The 21349-nt window shown below is 45.8% G+C and overlaps 2 protein-coding genes across 4 annotated transcripts in view; one reads left to right on the top strand and one right to left on the bottom strand.

Moving 5' to 3' along the window:
* The window catches only part of ZNF609 (zinc finger protein 609), a 92232-nt gene extending 90274 nt beyond the window's left edge, over positions 1-1958 (top strand). For all 3 annotated transcript variants that reach the window (XM_055002421.1, XM_055002420.1, XM_055002419.1), the window contains one exon: positions 413-1958. The gene's annotated coding sequence lies outside the window, so the exon portion shown is untranslated. The remainder of the gene's footprint in view (positions 1-412) is intronic.
* Positions 1959-3490: 1532 nt separating this feature from the next.
* On the bottom strand, positions 3491-21014 carry OAZ2 (ornithine decarboxylase antizyme 2). The gene is given in 6 exon segments (XM_055002626.1): positions 3491-5889; positions 6968-7053; positions 8782-8957; positions 10892-10972; positions 10974-11049; positions 20877-21014. Coding segments are annotated over 6 exon segments (570 nt in total). The 5' UTR covers positions 20897-21014; the 3' UTR covers positions 3491-5758.
* Positions 21015-21349: the final 335 nt, after the last annotated feature.

The following is a 21349-nucleotide window of genomic DNA, read 5'->3' as shown; positions in this document are numbered from 1 at the left end:
AGAATTGCAGCAGTCGGTGTCGAGATCATGCAAAGTGATACGCGGCCTGTTAACCCAGAGGAAATTGTGATTTAGATTGCCAGGCAGCAGTCAAAACCACAAAGTATATCAAAGGCAAAGGATATCAAAGATCACATGCAGCTCTGGTGATGTCTTTCATGCCCACAGTTCCCAGCAGCATAAAGGCTTCAAGGACTGTGTGACCTGTGGGGCCTTTCTCTCTCTCTCTCTTCTCCTCCATAGACTGCATGATTAGGAACCTCTTCTTAGAGCTTTAGGCGCCTGGCTGGTGATGAATTGGCAAAGCAAGAGGGGATAATTTCCAGTTCCTGTTAGCCTGGCACCACCTTGTGGCTTGAAAATGCAAAGTGCCAGGCGCTAAGCTGGTTTTTCTTCTCTTTCCTTCCCACAGAATGTGACGTGATCGGCTAACCGAGGCTGCACCAAGTCATGTGACTGGCTCACGTGAGGAAGCGCTGGATATTGCATTAGACATCAGTTGAATGGTGTTGATTTGTTCTGCTTGACGGTCCTGCTGTAATGTGAGGCAGGCTCCCCCCTCCCCTGTTTGAACACAAGCTGAGCCCCCGTATGTGTTGAATTGTGGAGCTGGGACTTGCAGAAATATTTATTCACCTGACGTGGGGGGTGGGGGTCAACTGGCCTATGTTTCCAGAATTCCTCTGGAGCAGGGACTCTGCAGTGGTGGTGGGCCAAGCAACGTGGCCTCACAGGACATTTGGAACACTAGGGAGGGAGTGATGTGGGCATGTCGGCCCTGGGTTCCGGTCACAGTTCACCTGCTCCTGGGCTACAGCCAAGATGGCTACTCCAGAATTGGCTGGAGGCTGAGAGAATGGTCCAGATAGATGTTATTTGTACTAGTGATACACGATCACCCAGCACAAACAGGTAGGCAGGCTTCTTGCGAAGACCCCAGGGAAGAGATGCTTCTCTTGTCTGAAGGGGAGAGGATTGGGTGAGGGGAGGAAAAGAAGCAGTGGCCTGCAGTGAGCACAAGCCTCCCATGTGCTCTTTGGCCAGGAACAACACTGAAAGCTCTGTAGCACTTTGCCTTCCAGTCTGCTGCTCCGCTGCCCCGGTCCTCCTTTCTGGGTCTTTTTGAAATAGCTCTCCCTGCAGGCAGGACTTGCGTGTTGCAGTGGCAGATGCTCCTTTGCTCTACAGCACAAAAATGGGACATCCAGTTCTGCCTAAAGGAGGGCCTTTTGGCAGGCTGGCCCTGCTCCTGCTGGGATGGGCAGCCACTGCTGCCTAGCAGGCCTCTTTCTCCACTCTGCCAGAAGGCTGCTGGCTGCCTGTTTTTCTGCCTTCTCCAGGGCCACCCTCCCATCAGTCCCCCCCTCCCCAATCACATGGAAACATGCATATGGATCTGGTTAAGTTTCAGGCAGGCAGACAGGTTTTCATTTTTCATGCCTGTCTTTGGTAGTCTTTTCCCTGCCAGGGAGGTGAAATTTGAATGCAAGAGCCTTTGGTTTTGCTAAGATGGGATAGAGGGAAGCAAGGCCTGGCAACTGGCAGTTCAGCTGGTTGGCAACCCTGCCACAGCTGTAGGCTTTGCTTGTCAGAGGATTTAACCTGCTTTTGCTAAGCGCCCCATGGGCTTTCTCTGTCATTTTACTACTTCCACTGTAGGGAAAGACTGCCTGTGCATCACAGGCCAATGGCCAGCCCCACGCCAAGTATCCTTGCTGAAACTTTTGGATGGCACTCTGCCTATGCTTATGGGAAAGAATTTCCTGCCCCCTTTGTTCCTCCCGCTGCAGAGTGTTCACCTTAAATAACAGCGAGGGCCTTTGAGGAGCTGGAGCTGTGTGCCTGTACTAACAATGCAAGTCATCGGCTCAGTCCTTTCTGTTCCTGTCTGTACGTTGTGTGAGGCCTCCCTCTGCCTCTTGGACTTTGTATATACTGTAAAAAGGAATTGTTTGAAATCTGTTGTTCTTTCTTTCTTTCTCAGCTGGGGAACTCAAGGGTCTGGATGGGTTGAAGGTCTACACATATGTGCACACGTGTTTTGTGGGGGAAGACTATCATTCCTACTGCATGCCACAATCTTTTCATTTCACAGCACCCCATTTTAAAGCAGCAGCTGGTGACCTTGACCCCAGAAAAGTGTATTGCAGTCCCTTCTTTGCCCAAAGAATGCAAGCTCCACCCCCACCCCCACCCAAGGTTTCTTACTTTTGTGCAAAAGTACAAGATAGTTGCGTTCCTCTGCCCCTCTTTAATCAGCAAGACATTTCTGTTTGGATGACAATGTGCTGATTTTTTTAGTATTTTGAAGCACTTCTCGCACAAAAAAAGATCAAAAGCTGCCCCCGGATAGCTTAAAGGAAGCCAGAAGTGCAAGGCTTCTCGAAACTTGCAAGCTCTATGTGAAATGCCACCTAGTTCAAAAGCTGATCCTTCTCTTTGAGGTTATGTGTTTCAGTGTTGAACCTCACAATGTTTCCCAAGAAGCACTAGCAATTAATAAATCTGTGCAGGAAAGTAAGAACATGCTGAGTGAAGAATAGCTGATGTTTTATGGAAGGGAACTAAGAGACTTGTTCTCCTTTCTTCAGTAGCAGGTAATTATTAATATTGGTTCTTCTTCTTTGGAGGAAAAGTGCTAAAGAGGGACTGTGCCAACCTCGTGGGATCTGGTTTTTCGTGATGACAAGTTTTTCTGGACAAAGAAAATATAGGGAATTACATCTCTTGAGTTTAGGAGGCCACCTACTAATGTGGTGGGAATCTGGAGTCTGGAAAGGCGTTACTAAATGTACTGTATGACTGACAAAGTAGAGATCTTGATTAAAAGGCAGGCTATCTGGTCATAGACCAGTAAGAACCGGCTGCGTACCCATAACTTCCAAGTGGGGTCATCTGTGCAGTTGCGCATGTTTGAGTATTCCTACATGTCTGATGCATAAGGAGTGCAAGCTGAAGTCTCCCCCCCCCCCCCCCGTGCTTTCATGCTGAGAGGGAAGTAGGAATGGCCTATAGTTAGTGAATGATCTTCATAAAAATAGCATGAATACATGATTTTTTAAAAGGGGGAAATTGACTGTGCAGTTGCTGATGATGAAATGTGGAGAATCACCAAGAAAAAACTGTTGCACTTTTACATTTACATACACACACAGCTAGTTTTGTTGTTAGCTGGGTGCTGGCTTGTTAGAAGCCATTGAAAGAAATCTGGGCTGGTGATGTGAGATTCCTTGGAAGACGCAACAGGCAAGAAGCTTCAGGGGGAGAAAGAAATCGGAGGCAACTGAAATGCTTTTCGCATGCTGGCCCCGTTTGATCTGCATTAGGCTGGCTGGCTGGTCCCTCGCTGTCCTGATCTGGGAATTGCTCCTTGTTGCTGCTGGTAGTGCCAGGTCTTTTCACAAGGAAGTCAGAGTTTTCTTGTGTTAGGGCACAAGGTAGTAGGAGTATGTTCCGAGTATGGAGATCACATTTCATAAAGTTGAAAAGCTGAATTACAGTATGTAAGACTGAAGTTTACTGCTTATACAATAGTCAAAAGATGGTGGAAATTATCCAGCTTGAAAAGGTAGGGGGAAGTGTGATCTACAGCATGAAATGACAGGAAATCCTCAGTACACACTCAAAAGTATCTCTTGAATGGCTGACAACCAGAGATGACTGAGACATTTCAAAGCAGCAAGATTAACACAAGTCTCTGGAGTAATGCTTCCATGATAGATAAATGCAGTTCCATGGTACAGTCAACTAAGAATTGCCACTGATAGAAGTGTTACTTTGTGAAAGATCTAAAGCCAAGTACAGAAGAGCCACTAAACCTTAAGGAAGTAGTAAAAAAATGCCAAGAATGTGTTTTTTGAAAGGGGGGGGCACAATGATACAGAAAGAGGAAGCGCGGGAATAACACCATGAATGTAAGGAAGTGAAATTGAACTGCTTTGCAGCAGCTCAGCAGATTTGAAACTACCTTGGTAAACTAGCTGTCTTTTGCCCTGCTGTGTCTTGAGGAAAACCTTTATTGCACTTCTGTAGGCAAACAACTTTCTCACCACCCTCTAGTAGGGCCATGTGAAGGGACTTCTCAGGTGGCTAGACTGTTCTTGTACCATCACTCTACAGGTCCGACTTACAAGGCCTCCTCCAGGCACCCAGGTTTAGATGCTTTCTACTTCTGACAGTGCAGTGGCTATTTTCTGCTGCCAGGCTAGGGGGCGGATCCCAGCAGAAATCTGCTCACCAGCCACTTCCTGGGCAATGCATTCCTGCCTGCCAACAGCTAGATCCAGGTGCGCAATACATGTGAACATCGCACTGGGCAAGCAGCAGACTGACTGACTCAAAAGAGAGCCCATTTCATAGTTTTGTTCCCTCTTGAGACTGGCTTGGGTCATCTTTGCTTTTTGTACCAGCTGTGCTTAGATCTAGTATGGGAGATGACCAAATCAGCACAGGAAAAGATCTCTCAAAAGTTTCAAGTGCGTCAGGTCACCATCATTTAAGAAATGCGTAAGTAACTGGGTGGTTACAGTTTTTGTCCCTATACATTACACACCCTGTTCCAACAGGCTGTTTAGTTTAAGGGGAAATAAGCAAGCTGGCTGTCCCTTTTCTATTCTTGCATATTAACCTTTTCATGTTCACACCTAGAACAGTATGTTCTAGAGAACATTGAGGGAAGGACATGTCATGGATCTTCACTACAGTGAACTGGAATTTACTTTTAGGAAAGCTTTCCCAATGCTTAACTTCCCCCCATGCATGTTTAAGCAGAATGGAGTCCCAATTACAAGGCAGAGGGGGTAAGAGTTTGTAGGACTACAGTCTAAGAAGGGCCATGGGGTCCAATCAAGCTGTGTACTTTCTGGAATCCATTTCTGGAGGTTCTTGGGGCAGGACTGGCTGTAAAGGCATCAGAGACCAGGTATCTGTCCTTGGAGGCCCCGTCTCCTTCACCTCTTATTACAAGATGTAATCATGACCCCCCCCCCTCCCACATTACTTACTCCTCACACTTGCCCAGTCTTTAAAACCTAGGGCAACTGTCCTATGATCATCATGTCCAGAGACAATGCTTGTATGTTATGAGGCTACGTTCCATTTTGTATTTCTCTAAAAAGCAGGCCCAGCTTCCCAGCTTTTTTTTTAATGCCCCTTTTTATTGAAAGCTGCACTAATGCAGTGTTAATAGTTTTACCTACTATAAGGCTAGAAGAGCACAAAGCTTTTGAGAGCCACCTCCTCTCATGTTGGGCTACCTTGGAGGTACCATCTCTGATATGCTAAACAGGGCTTACGTTCCTCACACCTCTAACACTCAAAGCATCCTGTCCCCTGCTTAAGGGTGAGGGGGACATCAAAAAAGCATACATGTAAAATGAGAGCCAAATGAACAGAAAAGCCAATGCTAATTTAACAAGTCATGAAGCCTGCCCTCTTCTTCATTCGTGGGCTCCTTGCCCACCGACTGGCTGGACAGGATGTCTCCACAAGGCTAATCAGCGGACCGCAGAGCTCTTTCGACAGGGCTCCATTTACCTTCCATTTACGATTGTGCGATTACACGTGCAGACTTTATATTATTCGCTAGGTAACACATTTCAATGGAAAAGTCAACTCAGAAGATATACAGGTCACTCTAACAATAAGAAATGCAGTTTCAGTCCAGAAGAATTTTGTTTTTCCTTTCGTCAGAAAAGGAGTCTTAGCCCCCTCTTGTCTCCGAAGCATATTCAGGTCCCTCTGAAGTGCTGCACAGGGTCTAATCGTCATCGGAAGAGACCTGATCCAGGGGGTAAACCATGAACAACACGTCTGGCCGAGATGGGACACAGGGGTGGCCAGGCCTCACAATTTCAAAGCCCAAAAAACTGAATGTTTTCAGTAACGGAGCTGTAAAGACAAAATGCCAGCATCAGCAAGAAAGTGCATTCAGACACCTCCAATGCAAAATCTGCCAGTACAGCTACCGGTTAAGGCCTGCTGAACTGTGCTCTAGCAACATGCGTTGTGGAAGCGGTCTGGTCCCTAGAGCTTTTGTTTGCATCTAACGTCACACCGCTCCTCGCTCCCTAGAGTTTTGCTGCAATCTAGTTAAGACATCAATGGCTTCTAGCACCAGCCACCCCACCGAACAAGGATGTGGTGCCATCACAGCATGCCAGGAAGAAGCTGCCTTGTTCAGAGGGTGACAGTGGCACCAAGCTGTCACCCCTTAAGTAGTAAGATCCCAAATCTCACTTCAAATGAGACTGAAAATGGGGCTGTGTGGCAGATGACATAATCGGTGGTCGCATGCAGCCCCCAGCCCAAGAAGATCAACATCCTGAAGCCTGTTGGGAGCTGCCCGCAACAGTTATCAGATTAAAGACATGCCATCAAACTATTTACAGGTGAGTTAGACTACTGAAGGCTCAGCCTAGAACCCCGAGGAATTAAGAGGTGGTTGGTTGGTTTTAAAGAAAAAACTCCCAGAAAAACAATTTCCTGTTTCTCTTAACGAACAAACTTTGTCATCGAATTTGCAGCTTTATATGCTTGAAATTAAATTTCCATGCTTTAATCATTTAATATGTTATCCTAAATTTTGGGAGAAGGTAGAAGCAGCAAGACCCTAGTCTGATATCTCCTTCCTTCCTTCCTTCCTTCAAGCCAAAGAGTACCTGGGCATCCAGCCAGCAAGCACCACACCAGTCAGTGCAAAATGCCAAAAGTGGAGCTTCCTTGCCCATTTCAATCAAAGGGAATCTCTTGTATTACTGCAACTAATTTGGTGCTCCTGCATTCCATTCAGAAATACTATCCACTTCAACTGCCATTATGATTAAAGTTTCCTACTTTCCCAAGAAAAATACAAACATCCAAAGTTCTCCAACCCAGTGTCAGGATTTACTACAGAGAGCATGCCTTTCCAAGCTGGGGAAGCTGACTGCAGAGGGCAAGAGCAGGATTAAAGGGCCACATCACTCACCTCTGTCTTCTCTGCTTTTGCGGAAGCAAATGAAGACATAACTTGCTTTCATTTTTTCTTCAGCAAATTCCAACAGTGCTAATAATCTGCCAGGAGGGGGGGAGAAAAAAGGGCATCAGATGGTGGCAGGCTACCTGCTGGTTCGATCCTTAAGCACAGTGCATTGGTCCTCAGGGAATGGGTTGGAACCGTCTCCGCTTCTGTTCTTTGCAATTGATGATAAAGGAAGAAGCAGGTGTGCAAAGGGTGTGTGTGGAAGGCTAGGGTCAAATCTAAAACGACTCCTCTATTATTTTTGCAGTGGCAGCAAGCGTAAAATCCTACCTGGGGTGCATGAACAAAGCAGCAGAGTATTGGTGGGGAGGGAATTAAAAATACCAGTCCCATGATGAAGTTTTGGATTAAAGATTAGTCCCCATACTGGTGAAGACTGTGGGCTCTGCTACATCTGAGTACCTGAACTGCCACCAAGTCCTTCAATTTGCCACTTCACCTGCCTGGAGGGGAATTAATTGCAGCTGGAAGAGCTCTCGAGTGGAAAGTCTCCTATCTGACAAGAACTCGGTTCCTGCCCAGGGTCAAGTTCCACAGGGGCATCAACCACGCAGACAGCTCTGCACCCTTCAGCCACTGCTCTGAGGGCTTCCTGGCTTAGTGCCTGGCACTGGAGGTTGAGGGGAAGGGAGCAAGGATACCTTATGAAGTGACCATCTTACAGTGGCCCTGCCTTCCTTATGACCAGACCAACATGCATCCTAACTCTGGACAAACGTTTTGTGCAGGTGTGAGGTCTAGAAACACACCACCTTGCTACAGGATTGACATGGTTTCCAAACAAAGCTTTCTAAGAATGTTTAGTCTTGTATTAGTCTCCTATTTAGGATGAAGTTTCTAAGGAGAGGGAGAGCAAAGAGAAGAGAGAATGCCTGACAAATGCCTCCCCATCACAATGATAGGGCGAAAGAAAGGCACACCCCCACAGTGAGTTAATTCTACATCAGCTTCACCCCAGTTTCTGAACTAGGTCCTCAAACATGCCAAATGGCAGGACTTAGGTGGCTTCAGCCCAGCCACTCTGTCCAGTCAAGGGTCTCTTGCTGCAAGCTTGGCAAACTGCACCTTTAATCAAGACCTAACTGAATGGTGGCCCATAAGATTGGAGAAGAGCAGCAGATTTAGTTAATATGATAGTGACCATTTCCATGATAACCTCTACCAAGCTTATTTTAGGGAGCTAAAAATAATCAGTTATGCAATTGTACTTATCTCAAGATAGAAGTACAATCACATGCCAAAAAAAAAAAAGTGTTACAAGGAAGAGATAAATGAGGTGGAACACGAGGAACTACAAAGGCTGGTTTAGTCCCCAAATCAGGAGTACCTTTTTTTGGACATCAAACGACCTATATATCAGTAAAGTGGGTCCCTTCTGACATGCTATGACCTCAAATCCCCATGCTATGGGGAAGGGGGGTGGGGTTAAGTTTCCTTAAAAGTTAAAATGGAGATAGAAGACTGCCAGGAGGGGGAAAACAAGCCAATGTCAGGCTTCAGAGGCAGAGCTGAAACCGTCAGCTGAAGGGGGGGGGAGTATTGACTTGAAAATGTTGAAGGCATTTTAAAGTGGGCATATAGTGCCCTAAACCTCCATAAGAAGGTTTGATCTGCTCTCCCATCAATTTACACAAAACTCACTCTCTTCATCCTAACAGTCATTTCCATGATAGCTACTAGTGTGTGCATGTGCACACACATGCATACATACACACACAAACCTCCACAGTTTATTAACCAAGTTAGCTTAAGACTCTTACCCTTCTTTACTCCCATCAGCTAATAAACCATCAGGGATTTCCACAAAAAGACTCTGATTGGATACCACCGCATCCCAGGAAGAGGTCTTGCCTTCTGTCACTTTGTACTGGAAGTGAACAATGTGTGGTTTCCCATCATGCACTGGAAGATCTTGGTTAACAGTGAGCTTTTCATCCTTTGTGTTTTATTGAGCAAAAAAACCAAAAATAAGTGTAATATTGAAGGGAGGGTCACTAAGATGAGCATTTTTCAATAGTGTGTTTTATTGCAAGGCTAGCTACTACCTATTACTGCTTATATTTATTAAAATATTAATACCCCTCCCTTTGCTTTTTAACAGAACTGATACTGCCAATGTTCCAGTTCAACTAGAAAGTTCTCTTACAGTGCAATCCTAAGAAGAGTTACCCCAGTCTAAGCCCATTGAAATCAATGGGCTTAGACTGGAGTAGCTCTTCTTAGGATTTCAGTGTTTGTTTCAGACTGAGTCAGACACATCTTCTCGAACAGTTCCGGGCATTTCAAATTGCTGCCATGCTCTGAAATTTTATCTCCACAATTTCAGGTTGGTTGTCTAAAATTAAACCATTTTGGCTGTGTCTAGCAACAGTTTTTACAGACGCAAACCTGTTCTGTCCCAACCAGTAGAAATGGTCCAGGAAAACCTGTTGTATGACACAGTCAGAATTATGCAGGCGGAACTGTGCTCTGGTCCATTGCAGGGGATCCAACAGCATTCTGGTTAACTTGGGAAGTATGAATTGCAATGCTGTGATGACCAGCAGTCTCACAAATTCAGCCAAGTATCTTGACTGGATCCAGAATGTGGTCCAGTGCCAAACCTTTAAAAAACTGAATATTTTGAGAGAGAATCTCAGTAAAAAAATCCCATTGTACAAGTCTATTTTAACAAAAGTCCAAATTACGCACTTCTGCAAGGGAATTAGTCACGAAACATTGCCAATACTGATTATGTAGCACTGGAAAGGAACCAATCAATGGCTGCTTCCACACACATTGGATAATGCACTTTCGATGCACATTAGTGGTTGTGTGCAACTGGATTTTCCTGTTTCACACAGGAAAATCCAGTTGCAAACAATCACAAACTTATATCAAAAGTGCATTATCCAATGTGTGTGGAAGCAGCCAATCTATCCCCACTTCAACAGCAAGATACCCCTTGTTCTGTGAGTCAAACAGTAGCTATATAAGTGTTATGGAAACATAGAACCCTGGGGGAGAATTGCAGTCAGGTGATTGCTGAGAGCAATCCAGAGGGATGGGACGTCGTTATGTGCACTCCGAGCCAGCATCAACTAACTTGCTGTAGAGAGCCATGCCACTGCTACTTCCTAGCTGCAGCCTAACAAAAACAAGCATAGTGTAAACACTCCGAGGTGCTGAAAAGGGCCCCAGACGTCCCTCATTTCTAAAGGTACCTGACAGCCACACTGAAAATTAGTCAGCGTCAGGGTCTATCTACACATTACAAACTCCTTGTGTTTTGTGGGGAAACAACCCAAGGATTTTATATCACACATGCAATGGGAGTTTCGTGCGTCTCAGATGCACACCAGCTCTTTTCTGTTTGCCACCATGGCACACAGGGAAAAGCAGCTGGAGCAGCCCCACCCCCCACATGCTGTCTTCACATCCTCAAACTGCCCCATAGAGCATCTAGTGGCTCCGTTGTGAAGCTTACATAAAGTGATCTTTACAATGCAACTAATAGTGGCTCCATGGGGCAGTCTGAGGACATGTAAACGGTGTGGAGGGGGAAGTCTGAAGCTGCTTTTCCTTGCAAGCTGTGGTCACAAACAGAAAAGATCTAGTGGGCATCTGGGAGGCACAAAACGCCTGTTGCATGTGCAATGGAGACCCTCCCCCCATTACTTTCCAACAAACACAAGGATTTCACAATGTGCAGAGAGAGGTGCAGAAGTAACAGGCTTGACCAGCACAGTGTGAAGAGCGACAGTGTTTTCAAGCGAGGAAGTATCCGTTGGGTTCCTTGAGACTCTTATAAGGCTCATCTCCCACTGTAAAGCAATTTAGCATCCAGCCTCCCCGATCCCTCTGTCTGCAGTTATATAAAATGAGGCTCACCTTATATATCAAAGCTGAGGGAGAAGGATCCCTGCTACCCCCTCGCCCACCGGGGATCTTCGACAGTGGGTGAGGGGCATCAGGAGCACCACAGAGGCCCTGGGACGATGTGCCTGCAGCACTGGAGTTGAGGGCAGTTACTCAAAGGCAAAATACTACTGCAAAAAGAAGAAGGGGAGATGCACAGTTAGACTTGGGAGCCCCGGCAGGCGTCTCTGCTAAGACTCCACACAGGCCAGGTCTGCTAAGACTCTAGCACAGCTTGTGCACCATTCATTTTGAGCAGGCAGCCCTCAGACACCAGGAAACAAAAGGAAGGGAGAGAGAATCCTGCTGCGACAGGGAGGGCACACAACCAACTCCTCTGCTGGCAGGAGGCCCAGGCGACTGGAGACATGAGCCGATGAGCACACGTTTTTCAATAAACATCTAGAAATAGAGCGGCAGATTCTTCAAGGGGCAGAGTTAGGTTTCATGTTTTTGGAAAGGGAATGGCTGGGGATGTATGGTTCTTCAAAGCAGTCATAGTATTTTTTAAAAATGTTAGTGCCACCACCCTTAAGGGATCATGTGCGCTTCTCCATGTGGGCCTTTTTCCAATCCCAGAGAGAGCGCAAATGAAAAGAAGCCTGTCGGGGCTTGCTTGCAGGGCTTCTGTGAAAAGATGCAGACAGCTTGTACCTCTCCCACGCAACAGAGGTGCACAATTTGCCTCTGTGAAGACAGCAATTTTACCACTGCTTATGATGGGGTCCAACAAAATGGAAACTCTCAAAATAGATTACGCAGCACAAGAGAGAGAGAGAGGGCACAGTAGCGAGCAGACACAAATTTATTCAAAAAAGAATCCAATGCAATTCTTGCCACTGGTGCCCTTCACTGGGGGAATTCTGTACATTTAGAAGCACACAATCTTGAAACAAAAATCCAGAAAATACAAGCGTGGAGCACTCTTTCTTCAAGGTCTGAAATACATTGGATTCTTTGTTGAATAAATCTGTTCCTGCACCCTTCTATGGAACTACTTGTGCTTTGCTTCTCGAGCCCAAAGAAGCTGCTGTCGTCACTAATACGATCAGCCCCCTGCTTCTTACGGTTTTGACATGGTAAAGTCACTGGAATTATAAACAGCATTTCTTCCTCTTCCACATCCATGTCTAATCTGCAAGTTCAAAGATGTTTATTTACTTCATTTACATCTGGCCTTTCTCCCCATTGGCTTCTCTCCTTCATTTTATCCTCAAAACAACCCTGTGAAATAGGTGAAGCTGAGTGTGTATGACTGGCTCCAGATCACCCAGCATGCTTCCCTGGCAGAGTGGGTTTCAGGTGGGTGGGTGCAGTAGAACAGCAAGATTCGAGTCCAGTTGCACTCTGAAAGCCAACAAGATTTTCAGGGTGTAAGCTTTCTGGAGCCAAAGCTCGTCAGAGTGGGGATTTACAGTTGCACAGGGCAGGTTCAAACCTTGGATCGCCCAGATTCTAGCCTGACTATCCACTACACCACGCTGTGATAGTCTTGTGGGAAACATTAAAGGTTTAGGATTGGCTGTATATACATTAAAATGAAACATTCACTAGGTCAAAGCCATTGGCAAAGAGAGGCCAGGAATTAACACAGTATCAGCCAACTGAAGATAACATTTCATGCATGAAATGAAGTGGGCACCTGGCTCACAAAAACTTAATGCCACAACAAAATAAGGCAGTTTTTAAGATATCCCAAGACTCTCTATTGCATGTCACATGTACAAACGAGTCGAAACCTTCAAATTCCTCAAGCTTCCACAACAGGAGTGAGGTTTCATGCTACAGAAAGGCTCACTTCTGTCAGAGAACTACCCAAACCAGTTCCCAGGACTTCTATGTTAAAGGCAGGCGCGTACCAAGAGGAAAACTGCACTTCAACATGTTCCAGCTGGACAAAAGGAGTCTTTGCATGCTGACAGTATTTGCTTCCCACTCTGGAGCCTAATGCATGTGTATCCCTGAACAGCAACCATTACTCATACTGGTGCAAAGTAAAACGACTGCATGCATCCAAATCAGTGCTTAGAAGCTAAACAGCTGATTCAGAACAGGCAGTGGTCGCTTGCTGAAGTTAATCTTCCTGCCTGGGCCGATCCAAAGCAGCTGTACTGAAGGTGTCGGCTACTAAGCGCATGTATATAAAGCTGGCTTGTCTGCATTGACCATATTCACCGGAACAGTTAACTAAAGCAGCAGCGCTCTGCTTTTGTGCTGGTGCCTGGGTGGAGAACAGTGTGGCAAAACGCTTGGCATGGCATTCTCTGCCATCCCTCTCCGGCCTCCCCAATACAGCTGGCAGATGTGCTTGTTTTCTCCAGTCAACAATACGGCATTATCATTGAGAAGGATGTCTGAATAATCAAGTGTAGCAGTAAAAATCAAGATCCCTTCTCCCCATGGAAGGCAGTTCATTCTTGCAGCGCCTAGTCCTATAAAGAGCCTCAGAGGGCCAGATAGTCACGGCTGTGACTAAATCAGTACGTAAGCACATGTACTTATGCAGATGCCCCATCAGCTCAAGGAAGGGCAATTCCGCATCAAGAAAGGCCAGATTCTGCGACTGGTATACATTATGTCAACCAAACGTATTTGCTCATTTTGTAGAATCTGGCACCTTTAAGCTAGTCATGGGGGAAATGAGCTGCATGCAGCACTGAAGCCCTACCCCCTCATTGCTGAAAATCCTGCCCCCCCCTCCTTCCAGAATGTTGCCAGGCCCAACCCAAACCCTTTCAGATAAAGCTTGGGAATTTTAAAATCATGGAAAATTAAAACTTTCAGGGGACTGTATTCTGCGCAATTCAGTACATTCTGCATTTCCGGGAATGACAGCAGAATTCACCCCGTTCTGGGCATGCCCAGTAAGGAGGAGGCACACACATGAATGTTGCAAACTTGGGTGGAAGTACTGTTTATTCAGCAATATGTATTTCACCTTGAATCATATATTTACGCTAAGTGGCAAAGCTTCCTGCCACCTACACGGCATATTCATCTTTGCAAAAGCACAGGAGAACGTCCCTTTATCTCTCTGGGGGAATGACAGAACCTTGTGAATACCGATTCAAGGGATTATTTATTTATTTACTTCATTTATACCATGCCTTTGTCTCTAACGAGGTCCCAAAGCAGCAGATATTATCCTCTCCTCCATTTTATACTCGTAACAACCCTGTGAGGTAGGTTAGGATGTGTGTGTGTGACTGGCCCAAGGTCATCCATGGCCGAGTGGCGATTTGAACCTGGCTCTCTCACACAAACCGTAGTCTGACACTCTAACCACTACACAATACCAGCTGTTTATCTCACTCAAAGAACAGAGATGGAAAAATTGTTTTCAGAATTGAGGAGTCCTGGTGGCAGACATGGTCCTCCGCCACGTCCTGCAATCTCTGATCAAGCTGGCTGCTGCAGAGCATTATCAGTGGGTCATGCACATGGTTTTCTTCTCTCTTGCTACCATTTCCAGTTAAACAAGATTTCCATTTCTAAAAAAACCTCACTAGACAACAACAACATTCGATTTCTATACCGCCCTTCAGGACAAGTTAACGTGGTTTACAAAGTGTGTCACTATTATCCTCAAGATAATAGTATCTCTATTAACAGTGCCCCTGTGAGGTGGTTGGCTGAGAGAGCTCTGAGAGAGCCGTGACTGACCCTACAGCTTTTAAACTGGCTCTCCAGAGATTATAGCAATACTGTAGAAATGTGCATATATTATGAGCAGCAACTGGCTTTCCCAGTACATCTTCAGCTCCCTGAAAAGAAATGCCTCTCATATTTCACTCTGCTCTCCTGGCATTCATGTAGCCATTTTTATGTCCCATTCCAGTCAACCTCTCTCTCAGGGATATCAGAATGAAAAAAAAAACCCTCAGAGAACGATCACGAGACATTTATTCAGATCTTTAAAATAAAAACCCGCACTCTAAAATAGTAACCCGGATGAGAGCAAAAATCAAGTTACGCTACACTTGGATATATGGCCAGATGGATTTAACCCAAATGGTAGTTAACTTGTCTGATATATTGGCCCAATTAGGGAAAAAGCATAAATGCTGCTTCATTAAAGATCTTTCCTACCATTAAACAAGAGGGACCAATTCCAAACCTCCTAATAGCAAGCAAGGCTTGGATAACTGGGTCAGTAAGAACTGGTAAATTAAAAGCCTGACTCAAAGATTGCTCATGTCATATTAACTGGAGGGGGTGGAGGGGAGGAAGCCTTCAGGAGAAATTGTACTTGGCACAGACAAAGCAGCCCAACAGAAATGGAAAATCAAGCACAGATTTCAAGGGAGCTTCATCGCTAGTTTCAAGTGGCACAAGCAGGTGCTCAGAAAGTCCTTCTGGGATACAACACCTTGCACAAGAGCTAGCTACAGAAAAACACACACACACAGTAGTGGCAATAAGCCACCTCTTCAAACAACAGACACGAACCATCCTCTCCCTTATAAAATCTAGTCACCTGAACCCCCACCCCAAAAGAGAAAGCCTTAAGAACATCTCAAGTCTGTCTTACAATATCCCCGATTCTCTTCAAGATACCATCCAATTGCCTAGTTTCATTTTTTAGCTTGCAACAGTCATAACATTCATCCCGTTACAGGGCATAAGTGTATTTTAACATACAACTGTAAATAGCCACTTGTCCGGTGCTATGCTGTAAGAATTTCCTCAAGGCAAAAGAACCTCCCCCCCACCCCGGCTACAAATTATGAACATTGGCACATCTGTGCAAGCAACCTTTAGGGACTCACTTTCCAGGGTGTTTTAACACTAGCTGACCCTCTTCTGCTGCAGGCTTACCTTGGCAGAGCTCACAAGCAATATACAATATATAGTGCAAGTAAGTAGCTTTCTGAATGCTTTGCAAAGATTTTTAAAAAGCTGGGGAAGAAAGGGGGAAAGCCAAGGTGACTGTTACTGCTCAAAGATGGCAAAATTCAAGGACTTATATTTGGGTGTTGGTGTAAAGTCTCTCCAAAGGGTTTCATTCATGCAATAGCAGATGATAAATTCGTAGTTACATTGAAATGTAATGGAGAGCTTCCTAGACATCTCGGTTTTGACCACAAGAAGCAAGATGGATACTGGCATGTTCTTCGCAGTGCAAAAGTTTACTTTTTTTTTTGACAACAGGCTCAACTTTATAGATCGTCAAATGCTAAGAGAGAATTGGTACAAAATGTTCTTCAGATGGTATATTACCCCTAAAGACACTGTAAGAACCAATAAAGGCTATAGTGGACAGTGCTGGAATGTCAATGCAGAGATGCTACATTCTATCATACGTGGTGGACATGCAAGAAGACGAGATGATACTGGATAAAAATTCATGAAGAGCTGCAAAAGGTATTAAAGCTTCACTTGAGCTGAATCCTAAAAATGTTATTAAACATCTTACCGAGTAATATTACAAAAGTACATGGTGAACTTTTTACGTATATGGTGACAACTGCGAGAAACGTACATGCAGCAAAATGGAAGACAATTTTGTCTGGATGTAAATGAATGGACAAACTGCATGAATGTGCATCTATGGCCGAACTAACTTCTGGCCACATGGTTTAGACATTCTGAGTGGTGCTTATAACCCTGTGCTAGTCTGCAAATTTGTGCAGGTGCAAGTGTACTGATCAAGCAGGGGTACAAGAGGTCACAGAGAAGCAAAGTTTAGGAACTAGCTGAGATCTTGAAAGATAAGTTAAAATGCATCTTAGGTTGCAACAAAGCTTTGTCCACCGCATACCTGATGGTTTTACACCAACCACGTTGTTAGAAATGTGGTAGGAACTTATGCTTTGAAGAGAGTGACCCAAACAGCAGGTTGGTCATATACTTTAGTGAATGTTAAGAGGCTCGTCAGTCCTTACCTCCCTCGCTGACCTGATTTCTAGACCTCTAGATGGATGGAATTACTTCACTGTTTACATAACACCAAAGGCCTTGAGTGAATTAAAAAAAAATCCAGATGAGTGTCTTGTGTGCAAGTTTAACAGCCTATCAGGGGCCCATTATTAGTACACAGACAATAATGTTAAGATAAAGTAACTTTAGGACTGCCTAAAAAGTTTAAGAAGAGGACTGCCGTGTTCATGTTTTTTGTTTGTTTGGAAGATTGCATGCATTATGTTTGGAGCAAAGCTAAGAAAACTTTCCTTGGAACAGCAGTAAACAAAGGGCCTTCCTGTTTTGCAAACCAATGAGATTTTCCAAATGTAACATTTGCCAGCTTAAGCGATAATCTGACTTGCAGGCAGAAGCTTTACATTATTCAACTCTAAATCAAAAATTAATTTATTTTGAGGAAACAGGAATGGCACTTCTTTAAAAATGTAGTTCCTAAAATGCACTGTATTGAGAGCAAAGCTTAAAAGCTGGATTTCTGCTTTAAGCTACAGCCCTGTGCACCATTTATCGCAGGCTTCCCAGGTAAGATTTATTTGTCCAAACAGAACCACTGCTGCAAAAAGCATTTTGCTACCCCTCCATTTTAAAAGGCTAAAAAAGGCATGTCTCTGCAATTAAACTGCAAATACTTCATCTACCTAGGAGACCCATGACACAGAGTAGTAAGCTACAGTACTGCCGCCCAAGCTCTGCTCACAACCAGAGTTTGATCCTGGCGGAAGCCGGGTTCAGATAGCTGGCTCAAGGCTGACTCAGCCTTCCATCCTTCCGAGGTCGGTAAAATGAGTACTCAGTTTCCTGGGGGTAAAGTGTAGATGACTGGGGAAGGCAATGGCAAACCACCCCAGAACAAAAAGTCTGCCAAGAAAACATTGTGACATGTGACATCCTCCCATGGGTCAGTAATGACTCAGTGCTTGCACAGGGGACTACCGTTACCTTTACCTACTTCATCTACATGCACTACAATAAATAATTTGAGACAGATGACCATGTTGGTCTGTGGCCGAAAAATTAGGATGGAGTCTAGGGACTCCGTAAAGTAAACATAAATGTCTGTGGGCTGTAGCCCAGTTCTTCAGCTGCAGATGAAAGACTCCTCAGTAAAAAGATGTCTTATGTAGGAGGTATGAAATAAGCAAGCAAGCAAGCAAGCAATGGTCTCTGGGCCATGAAATTGAGGAAGTAAAGGGTGGCATGTAACAGTGCAAAATTAACATTTAATCAAGACTAACAGGCACAATTTACTAGCTTTATTAATCTAGTTAATAACTGGCAGGGTGTTTCCTAGGATAATTTACACCTAGCAGAGTGAAATAGCTCATTGTTTTTCCAGGCATTGTATTCAGTATAACAAGTGGTTAGTGCAAATGGCTTCCTTGATTAATATTCTCTGACCAATACAGTTTTCTGCCCAGTATTATAATCAGTTACTTACTATAACTACTAAGTAGGACTAGTTATCCTGTAGCTTGAAAGACAGTTTAATTATCTCTCAATGTAGACCAGTACGATATAGACATAGGGTAGGGAGCTACACATCTCTGCTCTAGCCATGAAGCACAGTTTTGGGCATGCCTCTCTCTCAGCCTAAGTTTCCCTACAGTCTACTGCAAAGATAAGCAATTTCTTTATAAAGAGCTCTGTAAGCATAGAACAATACTGAGAATCTATTTCTGCTGGAAGTGTGCGGAATGCCTTGTTTTTAAGTTAAGCCTTCATCCCAAGTTTGGCTTCTTGGCAAACCTGTGTTTTGCAATGCTCTTTTTAAAGAGGAAACTCTAGAATTAGAGCTAGTTTGGAATTTTTGATGTTGGAAAGTTCCCCATGGGGGGAGTACAGTGGAAGGTGTATTTACCTGTTTAAGTCATCTGTACCCCATTTCTACCAACTTGGGTTTATCCAAAGATAAAATCTCACAAATTTCAGCATCCACCTCTAAATCCCAATGATGAAAATGTTACAGCTACAAATCCAAGTTGTGCCATAAGCTACCATTCCACCTAGCAAGACCGGAATGGAAGGGAGGAGCACAAAGGCTACAGTCTTTATTCTGAAAGATCACTTCATTTCTCTCTCCCAGCAGAGTGCGGCCTTCAGGTCTTGTGCAAGAAGCTGTCACAGCCCCCTGAAGAGAAAGCTCTCTGGACACAAGAAGTCATCTGTCCTTTCTCAGAGCTCTCTCTGTAGACAAAGGGAGGTCAGCTTTTCACACTGGCAGGATGCTGTGTTATCCCAGCCTAGATGCCAGTCTCTTCCATGTTGCCTGTGGTACTACCCCCCCCCCCCCCCAAGAGCTCAGATCACAGTGGAAGCGCCTCCTTGCTCAGCCTTATTTTTGGAAGTCAGAGAGTACACCGGACCACGATCTGAACATTATAGTGGATGTTCCACATGACCATAGATCCAGAGGAGTTAGCTGTGTTAGTCTGCAGTAGCAAAATTGCAAAGAGTCCAGTAGCACCTTTAAGACGAACCAACTTTATTGTAGCCTAAGCTTTTGAAAGCCACAGCTCTCTTCTTCAGATGCATCTGAAGAAAGAGAGCTGTGGCTCTCAAAAGCTTAGGCTACAATAAAGTTGGTTCGTCTTAAAGGTGCTACTGGACTCTTTGCTGTTCCACATGACCAGTTTACCAGAGGCAAAAATGCACAAAAAATCAAACATCCATGCTGCACAGCTTACCTCAAGTCAAGGGGTTGACCATTCTAGCACTGAACACAAGTTGCATGCAACAGCTATTGCCTGTCCTAGTCACATTCTAAACTAGCCTGTTTTCTTGTAGAGCACCAACAGTTACTTGTGCACTTACCCTCAAGAAAGCTGGTACTCCTCCAGCCCCAGATATTAAGCTACTCCAGAATCACAGCTACCTGAGTGAACACTCTCCCTCCAACTGATTTGTGTACAGGAAAAGTCGTCTTGAGATGCCAAAAATAAATGGAATTTGAGAAGACTGCTTTCTATTTGTATTTGATGAAGTGAGCTTTGACTCAAGAAAGCTTAGGTATCCTGCAAAGAATGTTTTGCTGGTCTTTAAAGGGCTAGTGGACTCCAAATTCTGTTCTCCTAATACAGAATACAAGCAAGAGCTACCTGCCAAAAAACAAGCAGGTGTCTAGTGCCACTTTAAAAGACTGACCTTTTATTCCAGTATAAGCTTTGGTGGACTAGATCCCATCTCGGCAGGTGCCATGAGAAGTTCCTGGCAAAACAGGCTCCAGTGTGAAAAAGCAAATGTGGTAATTTTTCTCCAAAAACGGTTCCACAGAGCTGCTGTTTATTTTGGCAGCAACAGACTCCGGAACTGTTTTCCAAAATATCCGATTCCAAGATCCAACGCCCAGAGGGGCACCATGAGGCTACCTGGGCAAGCTTTGCAGGCCAGTCCTCGGCATGTTAAGGAAACCGTTTGGATCTGAAGGGGGAAAGAGCCCACAGGGTTGCAACTTGCTCCCCCCACCCCACCCCCCAATTGCTTCCAGGCTAGGAAAAACGTCTCATGTCACACCAGGGGTGGAGATAAAAGGGATCCCGGCTCCACCCTCGCGCAGGGAAAATAAATAACTGGCAATGGCGGTACAGAAGCACCCTGTTACGAGTCTGATTATTAAAGGAGGCCCCATGCAGGGAGGGGAGGGGGTCCTAAAGCAGCCCCTTCCCCTCCTTGCAAAGGACGGAGGAAAGATGTCCCCCACCCCACTTCGGAAGCCCATTTAGGAGGAGGAGAAATTAAGAGAAAGGAGGCGAGGACGTGCAGGGTGCGTGCCCCTTCCCCCCCACCCCCAAATGCGTGCAAAACGCGCCCCCACCGTCGTGCCCGCGCCTACAACGTTGCAGTCGCCTCCCCACCCTCAAATTCTGCATCCCCTCCGCGATCCTCTTTCCTCCCCCCCCCCCGCCTTTGTGCATCATCCGGGTCTCTCAGAGAGGGGGGGAGGGGAAGGCCTCGATCCTGAGGGGTCCCACCCCCCCTCCTCCTCGAACAGAAGGGGCAAGAGGGGGGCCGCCGCCGCCGCCGCCCCCTCCCCGGGTACCTGTCCTGGGTGTTTATCATCCTCGGGGCTCGGCAGGACGGACCGGGGTCGGGAGGAGGCGCTCGCTCTCGGGCCTCACAGCAGCTCCTCCCTGGGCCAGCGCCGAGCTCCGACTGAGGGACCCGAGCGCCGGCTCCGCCCCGCCCCGATGCTCATCTGCATAGCCACGCCCACCTCCGCCGCCGGGCTGCCTGGGAAACGGGCGCTCGAAACAAAGGCAGGAGGGGGAGCCAGAGCGCCCGCGCCTCCTGCGACACGGCGCAGGCGCGAGGAGCAGGGCCCCGGCGCGCACGCGCACTTCGATTCCCTCGGTGAGGCTGCGCTGCGCTTTGTGCCCGGCGCGGGGTGGTGCAAGAAGTGGGAGGACCGGTCTCTCGCTGTCGGGCTTGCCAACCTCCAGGTGAGGCCTGGAGATCTCAGAATTATCGCTGCTTTCCACGTAGGGTTGCCAACGCTCCCAGGTAGGACCTGGA

The sequence above is a fragment of the Eublepharis macularius genome, chromosome 18, assembly GCF_028583425.1.
Source record: "Eublepharis macularius isolate TG4126 chromosome 18, MPM_Emac_v1.0, whole genome shotgun sequence".
Taxonomy (NCBI): Eukaryota; Metazoa; Chordata; class Lepidosauria; order Squamata; family Eublepharidae; genus Eublepharis; species Eublepharis macularius.
Note: the sequence above shows the minus strand (reverse complement) of the source record. Positions and strands in the feature narration are given on the sequence as shown.